We start from the raw sequence: 9,743 nt of genomic DNA, 5'->3' as shown, positions 1-9,743 counted from the left end.
CAATGTAAAATAAAAGCAAATTTTCGCATGTCTGAAGACTCTTGAAACTGTTTGAAAATGTTAAAATTTGTTAGAAACAGATAAGCAACAAATGCTCATTTGTGTATTTAGGAATATAAATTTGCACACAATTTATAGCCATGTTCGTTTACACTAGAATTCTTGAAAAATGGAAAAATAAGATTGTTTTTATGTTCCAAGAAAGAATGTATTTTGCATTAAGCCGCAATATATATATAACATTTGAGAACTAAAAGATAGTAAAACACAAATGATGTAGTTGTTACATTCAGTGTCCATTTATTTTTCTGCAACCAGAAAAATAAAAAAAAACGTCAAACAGAACATTCATACTGCTGAAGTGTCGTCATGCTTTCCACATTTACAGTACATGTTGATCCGATACAAAGTCTCTTTGAACTGGACATATTGCCACAATATTTACAAAAATAAGGTTAAAACTGCCATCTCTAAACATTCATAAAAATAAAGCTTTCTGTGATAGGAATCCCCAAAACAATTGTATATACAGTCAGCGATGGAGATGAGTGCTGTCGAGTTATATCTGAAGACTCCGCGTTGGTATCACATGTATGTCGCAAACACGGCAAAGAAACATAACACCACTGAAAATAACTAAAAAATATTTTTACATTTCTTAAAAAGAACATTTCTTTCTTCTCATATCACTACAAAAATGTCCCACAGCTGACAAAACAAGTGAAAACTAATGCAGCTCTTGCCTCGGACCACTTGCGTGTTCTTTGTGTCAAAATGACTCGTTTCTTTTAGGAGGTTTCAGTGAAATCTCTTTAATAGAACCAAATATTGGTGGATGACTTCAAATTTTGTGACAGAAAATCCAACAAATGAGGGGGTATCATAATTTGAAAATAAAGTTGAAAATGCAACATTACTCTTATTTAAAATGTGAATTATATTTTTACACACTGATGTAGCGGCCAGCAACTATTTTATATGTAAAGATTTAGGGGCTTATTGGTGTCCTGTAGGGAATGGCTCAACACTCCCTCTGTACTCAGAGCTTTTCTGTACCCATGTTTGCTTTCTCGGCCTGGTCACACATGCACATTTACTGTATGATATTTCTGTGTGTACACGTTTAGTGCATGAAGGTCCTGCTCTGTGAAACCACATCCCTCACCCCCTCCCCAGTTTATAACAGGACAACAGTACTCCTCACAGCATTGCTGTTGACCTTTTTTGCAAGATGCAAACAGCAGCTACTTTCCAGAAATACTATGTATTAAAAAAAAAAATCTTTTAGAGGCTACAGATTCTGCTGTGATGAGATTACAATCTACATATACATCAGGTGTCTCCCCACCCGCTGCAGAGAGGTGCTACAAGGCTCCAACTCACAATCGTTCTGCTCAATGCAGAAGGGGAGGGTTGGGGAGGAGTGGCTGAGGAGGGAAGCTTTACTACCTGACATTTGGTGGCAGAAATGTCATCCATAGTGCCTTTAAGATTTATTTATTTTTAATTCAACACTTACTGTCAAACAGATTAAAAGGGAACAAATATAGTTAGTATGGAAAAGTAGGCGGGGCAAAAATGGCACAAATGATGACTGGATATCACTCCTCCCATATTGACCCACCCCCTGCTTATTTATTTGTTTTAAAACAAGACTTGAAATAGTCATTCAGGGATGCTAATCAAACAAAAAGTTATATTTGTCAACATTTACCTTTCAACACCGAATTCTCAGAAAAGTATTTTTAATTGGGGGTGGGGGTCATGGTGACAACAGCAGCACGATATAAAAATGACAAACTCCAAATTCTCTCAAATCCATCAACCTCCCACCTCTCTATGACAGGTCACCACAATGCATCGATGCACTGACCCCTTTCCACCAGCAAAATAGTCCCAGGAACTAAAGATCTGTTTTGCACATTAAATAAAGTAGAGCACTGAAAACTGCCGTTTTTTCGTCGGACTGCACAAGAGTCAGGTGTGTTTGTTTTTTTGTTTTCATTTTTAGGAGTCAGGAAATAAATTTCAAAACTAAAGTTCCTCACAAAGTGCCTGAACAAAGGTGGAAAAGGGCTCCATGTGTGCAGACAGTGTGATATATATGTGCGTCTAATCAGTGTTCAAACTTTCAAAGAAAACCAAAAATTTAAGTAAGAAAACTCCAGTGTGGGACTTCACCAAGCTGGCTACCTCTTTGGTTGTTTTTTTTTTAAGTTTGCACTGTGTGTCAGGCTGCTCTGGGACCTTCAGACCAGGTTTTCCCCAGACCAGCTTCTTGCAGCCCGTTTTGCTCCCACAAAGTCTCCACTTCAGCTGACACTCCCTCACTCTCATGCAGTCAGGTTCTCCTCCTTACAGGCATCTGAGGAGAAGAACATCAGCAAGATAGAACAATGTGAGGAATATGAACCTGCTGGATCAAACGTGAAACAATCAGACAACTGATTAGTCCAGAAACACAAGCTGCCAACTATTTGAATCCCTTCGAAGTTAATCATGGAAAAATTGTATGAATTTAAACTTCATTGCTATTTATGAGTCCTTGAATTATTGGTATTGATAAAACATTTACCAAATTCTACCCGGCATAATAAAAAAATACTTATTTACTGCACTGAACACTAAAACCCACTATAGGGCTCCACAGCACACTCATTGGCCCTCTGAGTCATTTAACTTAATTTTATTATATTTGTATAGCACCAAATCATGACAAATTTTCAGACCGCTGTTTTTTTAAAAATTAACCAACCACTGAAAGCGCTTTTCAGGAGCAGCGTCATCACCCACTCCATCCCTGAGGTAGAGCAGAGTGCGCACACTAGGATAAACCGATGGTCTTCGTCGTATCGACGGACAATGAGAGTGAGAGATAAGAGGTGTGTGCGTGCGTGGACAAGAGAGAGACAGAGATAAAGAAAGCAAGAGCAAGATTTACGAGTGACAGTGAGGGCACTGGATAGGGTGACAGGAGGAGCTAAGACGATTTTGAGGGAGCAAAAATAAAAATGTGGCAGTAAAAGCATTTTATAATGTACAGTTGTTGTTCAATAAATGTCACAGTTCTGTGTGCTGCTTTCTGACTACTGGAGTCAGTCTCAAACAGCCATTCAAGGAATGCCAAGATTTTTGCAGATGATCAGAGTTTGGGACTTTATAAATAAAAAAAACTTGTCAACTACTTAAAATCAGTCATCGTAAAACCCCTAGAAGCCAGCCAGTTGAGTTTGTGGCAACACCTTTTTACACTGCTTTCATATTATTTAGTGTTTTACTGCATGTGAATCATACTCAAACTAGAACTGAAGCAGCATTCACTACAAGATGATTAGTAAAAACATTTCAAAATGCACCTGCATCATCTGCATTTTGATTTTCAGTTAAAAAAAAAAAAAAGGCTCTCCCGCCCCATATTCATATTTCATCATTTAAGTTTTCTTAAAATTAAGTTAAAATCTCATTTTGGCATTGTGACCCAATATTGTATATTTTCTTGTCTCTTAAGATGAGTGTATTGTCACACCCCTAATGAATATATCATCTTTACATACACATCACAAACCACCAAATGATTGTGTTGTCTACTTAAAATTTTGTACTAAATAAAATTTGAGAATGCAATGAAAAATAGAGAAAGTGCATGGTAAGTAAGAGTTAGGCATGTTACAGTTGTTAAAGATGTTAGTCAAGGAGGTAACTCTTGGAAGAGCTGTGCTCCTCCAAAGTATTAAAGGACTGACCTGCTCTGACAGCACTTAGTAGCTCAGGGGACCAAAAACGGGAATAGTCTGGATTGCGTTGTGTATAAAGAATAGTACTGTCATATGTCGCTCCTTGGAGGAGCGCAGCGGTTGAGGGGTGCAAGCTGTTGTGAGAGCATCTAAGTAGATGGGTGCAGACCCAGTAGTCACTTTGAAGACAAACATTAGTGACTTGAATTTGATGCAGACAGCAACGGATAGCCAACGGAGTTTGATCAGGAGCCGGGTAATGTGCCCTTTAAGGTTGACTGAAAACGAGACATGCCGAAGGATTTTGGATCATCTGAAAGGGCTTCACCATGCAACCCGGGAGGCCTATTACAAATGTGTTACTGTAGCTGAGGAGAGACACAACCATGGTCTGTAACAGGACTTGGGTGATGTATCGAAAGCGAAGTGGTGTGATCAGGAGACAGAACCAACATGGTCAAAGAAGGTTCTTTAGTTATCTTGCATAACATTACTTGCCATTCTGGATGGACTGAGAGATAGAGAGGTGACTTTTGTTGATATTAAAAGATTATTAACCGAGCGTGAGGTCTGTATGGAAAAATATCAGACTGAGGTCTTGACAGTACGGACCTTGCTATACTCGGACTGTACAAAAAAGACCAAGATCTGATATTCCCGTACAGACTGAGCAAGCAAGGTTAGTAATTTCTTTATTATACGGTTGTTCAGAGCTGTGTTTTCATCTTGTTGGTCTTCATTTTGCATGCCCACTTTAAGCTCATTTGCTGTTAACTCCTCCAATTCAAATTCAGTGTAATAAAATTCTGAGAATGATCCTCTTCATCTCTCATAATTTCTTTGTTCACTTTTTGTTTTGTTTTATTTTGCACAGTGAAAATTGTAAACTAAGTTGCAAATCTGATATGCGATCCCGACCAGTTGTCACGGTAACAGTCTGACATGGGAAAATATCAGACCGGCAATCAGCCAATCAGAATACGCGTACTGTCATAGCCATATAATAATATGATATATCAACTGTTTGGCTGGAAAGACCAAAATGTCAGTCTTACAGATTTATCTGGGTCTGCCCTCATCCATGAAGATATATCTGAGAAACAAGCAGAGATTCACGTCGAGATTGTTGACTCATCTCATGGGGAACGACAGAGTTGGGCATCACCTGCATCGCAGTGATAGAAGAAGCTGTGCGAGTGGATCATCAGACCCAGAGAGGTGGTGTATATGGCAAAGACAAGAGGCACCAATACAGAGACTTGAGGGCCCCCAGTGGAGAGAGAGAGAGATGTGTACCACTGACGCCGGTTTTGAGTTAGCCAACTGCTAAATTGACCAAAAAGATCAGAGGATTGTGCTGTATGAGCAGTTTAAATTTTAAAATATGTTCTGATCCCTTTTTCCTACAGTTTCCAGTATGACCAAACGCAGCCAGCACACACACATCAGTTAAAAATTGACAAACACTCACTGATATTGGATATAATAGTTCCATTAATCAATATTATTCCCATTTTCTCAAGTTATTCAAGTAGTTTCAGCCGTAACGTGCATTTAAATGTGCTGTGGAGAGCCAGTGATTCTGCAGCATGTTTAGCGGTCGTGCAGGATGTGGATGCACCATGCCTCAGCCGACCATCCAGAAGCAAACGGGTGCATTTCCTACCTGGGACAGGGTTATAGGGCAGAGTGGGGGGAGAGCTCAGGGTCCAGGACAGAAGGGGAGTTGGGATTAGCAATGCTGAGCATCTATACCTGCCGGACTGAGCACCAGTGCCTGGAGGATGTCTGACAGTGACACGATGCCCTCGATGTTGGAGTGCTCATCCACCACTACCAACCGATGCACCTGAAAGCCACATGCATGAAAATCACAGTAGATTTTACGCTCACGGATAACTTTAAGAATCAGTCATGATGCTGTCATAGATTTACTTCAGCTTTGACTATCCTGTCCACAATGGTCTCCAAGGTTTCCATTTTATGGCACTTCATGACTCCTTCAAAGTACTGAGAACGATGTTTCAGAGCCTGTGTCACCGTGATGTCCAAGTTATTGTACGTCTTCTCAGCAGCCAAATTCTGCATGCAAATAAGTCGATACGTGGTTATGCAACACAATTTATCAAAAGCAATGGATAAGCCTCAGACATTCAGAATTTTATCCAAGAATGAAAAAAAAAAAGAAAACCTACTATCACGTCAAACTTGGAGTAAATATCCACAACTTTACCTGAAACCACAAAGAATACTGAGGTTTAATTATGCATCATTACGATAAAAATATTTAATAAAATATTTATTGATCTTACCAGACTCATCCACCACAGGCAAGGCAGACACTCTTCTCTCCACAAAGATATTGAGTGCTTTGATGATGGGTGTGTCCGGGTGGATGAAGGCAATGTCACGATAGGTACCAATGCCGAGCTCCCCGAGAGTCTGCTTCATGAAAGCCGGCTTTGGCATTTCACACATCTGACAAAGAAACAGATGTTAACCCTTTCATGCACTGCTGACAAGTTGGATCCTTTCTAACGAGTCTACCAATAAAACCTAAAACTCAGTGTGAAGATCCCAAACATGCACAAAGGCAAAAATGTCCAATTCCCTCTACATATGAGGATTTTTCCAAGTTTATAATAACATGAAAATTAGATTAAATGGTTGACTAGGTAATCTACAGTGACCACTTTTCATCTGGTGTTTTCACACTGACCACTAGGGGTCAGCAGAGATGTGAGACATCTCCTCCCACACAGTGTTGCGGTGCAGTCACATACTGGAGGGCCACAAGTAAAACTCACAGATTACTTTCATGATGAAATCACTAATCTTTAGTTTCTAAAATGTTTTTACCGAGGGGGGGGGGGGGGGGGGGGGGAATTACACATTCCCAGACAAGTAACAGTGGCCACCAGGATCGTGTTTTGTAAATAGGGTTTCATAAGACATATGCAAACAAAGGCCTACTTTACATGTGGCAAGAGCAGGCAGTTTTGTTTACCATCTTGTTTGTGCTTCTTTGGTGCCTGAGATTCATGCTCCCTTGTCTTGTGATCAGCAATATATATCAGTTGTTTTCAAACTGTGAGCCGCCCACCCCCAAGGGGGCGCCCCTGGGTAGGGGAGGCACCAGAGTTCATCAGAGAGGGCGCGAGGGATGAGTATCATGATAATCATTAAGAAATTATTTGATCCACCAACATCGACAGCCTTTTTGCTTAAGGAGTCCTTTATCGGTCCTTCAGACCGGCCGTTGTTTTTGATGGTGTTTTATCAGGAAAATTTCTTTATGTTGATTACAGACCCTTCAGCGGGTCTGTAATGGCTCCATTTTGAAGATTAAAACAACGAAGCAGTGCTCCAATCCACTGCTTCGTTGGTTCATTGCTTCCCTGTTTCAGAAGCGACAAGTCTGCTTCTTAACCCCTCTCAAAACCATTTAAAAATGTCAATCATGAGTCACTTTTGTGCGGATTAAAGTCACTAACTGGGATTCTTGTTGCAAGCAAGAAACGAGAATCGTCCTCCATTCTGTTCGCACAGCTCCAAACACTGAGCCGCTCTCTGCCAAGACAAAGTCTGGTCGAAATTAATAACTTCAAAGTGAATCACCATTTAAATCAAATGACACCTGTTTCCAAATGTAACAGACAACAAACAAAGTTTTTTCCTCCTAAAATGAGATGTCCTGCATTCTTTATGAATTAAAGTGATGTTGACTTGCAGCACAGAGCTGCAAGAGCTCAGCTCAGAGATATGGAGTTAGATTTGTGCCATTAATGTCTGAAAGGAAATGCTTTTGAGAAAAACTACAGATTGTTTATTTTTTAATTTATGTCCCGAAATCAAGGATCCAGTGACAATTTCACATTTATTTACTTTAAGACTCAATAAATGTTATTGATGTTATTGACATAGAAACCTGTAAAGCCTACTTTTAGTATACAGAAAATTCACAGGAGGTATTGATAAGGGAATCGATAATGCTATCGATAGATAAATCTTATCAATACCCATCCCATATTATTAATACCCATATTATTTATGTTAAATGTGTTAGTTATGCCAAAGATGTTTAAAAACAGAGATGCTTAATGTTCTTTAAAAACGATGTTTTAAAATATGACAAAAGATAAAATAGAAGAATAGAAAGTTCTTTAAAAACATTTTAAACTGTTTGAAAAAGATGGTAAAATGTGTGAAAGAATAGAAAGTTCTTAAAAACATGTTTAAATGTTTACAAAGGCTGTAAAATGGTAAATGCATAGACAGTTCCTTTAAAAACACCCAAATACTTTTAAAATGTATTTAAGATGTGTAAAGAATAAAAAGAAAACACAAAGATGTTGAAATTGTGTTTATGGGTGTCAGTTGCGGGGGGGGGGGGGGGGGGGAAGAGCTATTCATTTGTTCTCTGAGGGGAGCTCATTCTCCCACATTTTAAAAAACCCCTGACATACACTCAACAAAATATAAACGCAACACTTTTGGTTTTGCTCCCATTTTGTATGAGATGAACTCAAAGATCTAAAACTTTTTCCACATACACAATATCACCATTTCCCTCAAATATTGTTCACAAACCAGTCGAAATCTGTGATAGTGAGCACTTCTCCTTTGCTGAGATAATCCATCCCACCTCACAGGTTGTGCATACCAAGATGCTGATTAGACACCATGATTAGTGCACAGGTGTGCCTTAGACTGCCCACAATAAAAAGCCACTCTGAAAGGTGCAGTTTTATCACAGCACAATGCCACAGATGTTGCAAGATTTGAGGGAGCGTGCAATTGGCATGCTGACAGCAGGAATGTCAACCAGAGCTGTTGCTCGTGTATTGAATGTTCATGGTCTCTACCATAAGCCGTCTCCAAAGTCGTTTCAGAGAATTTGGCAGTACATCCAACCAGCCTCACAACCGCAGACCACATGTAACCACACCAGCCCAGACCTCCACATCCAGCATGTTCACCTCCAAGATCGTCTGAGGACCAGCCACTCTGACAGCTGCTGAAACAATCGGTTTTGCATAACCAAAGAATTTCTGCACACACTGTCAGAAACCGTCTCAGGGAAGCTCATCTGCATGCTCGTCGTCCTCATCGGGGTCTCGACCTGACTCCAGTTCGTCGTCGTAACCGACTTGAGTGGGCAAATGCTCACATTCGCTGGCGGTTGGCACGTTGGAGAGGTGTTCTCTTCACGGATGATGCGAAGGAGATGTGTTGCACTGCATGAGGCAAATGGTGGTCACACCAGATACTGACTGGCATCCCCCCCCCCCCCAATAAAACAAAACTGCACCTTTCAGAGTGGCCTTTTATTGTGGGCAGTCTAAGGCACACTGTGCATTAATCATGGTGTCTAATCAGCATCTTGGTATGGCACACCTGTGAGGTGGGATGGATTATCTCAGCAAAGGAGAAGTGCTCACTATCACAGATTTAGACTGGTTTGTGAACAATATTTGAGGGAAATGGTGATATTGTGTATGTGGAAAAAGTTTTAGATCTTGAGTTTCATCTCATACAAAATGGGAGCAAACCCAAAAGTGTTGCATTTATATTTTTGTTGAGTATATATGACCCCTCCATTTCAAAATATTATTTCCCCCAAACTTGTTAGTCTGCACTACCAACTAATAGTGTACAGGGGAGCAAACACTGATTCGTGTTTTTTCTTAATTTTTTCCAGCTTGCGCTACAAAAAGCAAAAGGCTACTGTCTCAACATGGCCCTTACAGAACGGTTGGCTTCCATGAGGAGAAGTGAAAATCATGTCACTTGCACTTTCAAGTGCAAGTGACATGATTTTTTTTTTTTTTCTTTTGGTCACTGATTTAGATCATTTTGTGAATGTATGCACTTTGTTCTGTTGGGGGTAGGGAGCAGAATGACTGAATTTTGATCATAGCATTATTTCGGCAAAATATTACCCTTTAAATTTATTATTAAACACTGTACAGTCACGCCAAGTAACCGTGAGCTGAGCACCATCCCAGG

The 9,743-nt window shown here is 39.9% G+C and overlaps 1 protein-coding gene across 3 annotated transcripts in view; it reads right to left on the bottom strand.

Moving 5' to 3' along the window:
• Nucleotides 1-277: 277 nt before the first annotated feature.
• The window catches only part of LOC117521369 (5'-AMP-activated protein kinase subunit gamma-2-like), a 61,392-nt gene continuing 51,926 nt past the window's right edge, over nucleotides 278-9,743 (bottom strand). For 2 of the 3 annotated variants that reach the window (XM_034182663.1, XM_034182662.1), the window contains exons 9-13: nucleotides 6,047-6,212; nucleotides 5,930-5,967; nucleotides 5,670-5,816; nucleotides 5,490-5,583; nucleotides 278-2,365 (exon numbers count right to left, since the gene is read on the bottom strand). In XM_034182663.1, the coding sequence (XP_034038554.1) occupies nucleotides 2,334-2,365; nucleotides 5,490-5,583; nucleotides 5,670-5,816; nucleotides 5,930-5,967; nucleotides 6,047-6,212 (477 nt within the window). In that variant the 3' untranslated portion in view covers nucleotides 278-2,333. Of the gene's footprint in view, nucleotides 2,366-5,400; nucleotides 5,584-5,669; nucleotides 5,817-5,929; nucleotides 5,968-6,046; nucleotides 6,213-9,743 lie in introns of all 3 variants that reach the window. The other variant, XR_004563926.1, reaches the window with a different exon arrangement.

The sequence above is a fragment of the Thalassophryne amazonica genome, chromosome 12 (assembly GCF_902500255.1).
Source record: "Thalassophryne amazonica chromosome 12, fThaAma1.1, whole genome shotgun sequence".
Lineage (NCBI taxonomy): Eukaryota > Metazoa > Chordata > Actinopteri > Batrachoidiformes > Batrachoididae > Thalassophryne > Thalassophryne amazonica.
Note: the sequence above shows the minus strand (reverse complement) of the source record. Positions and strands in the feature narration are given on the sequence as shown.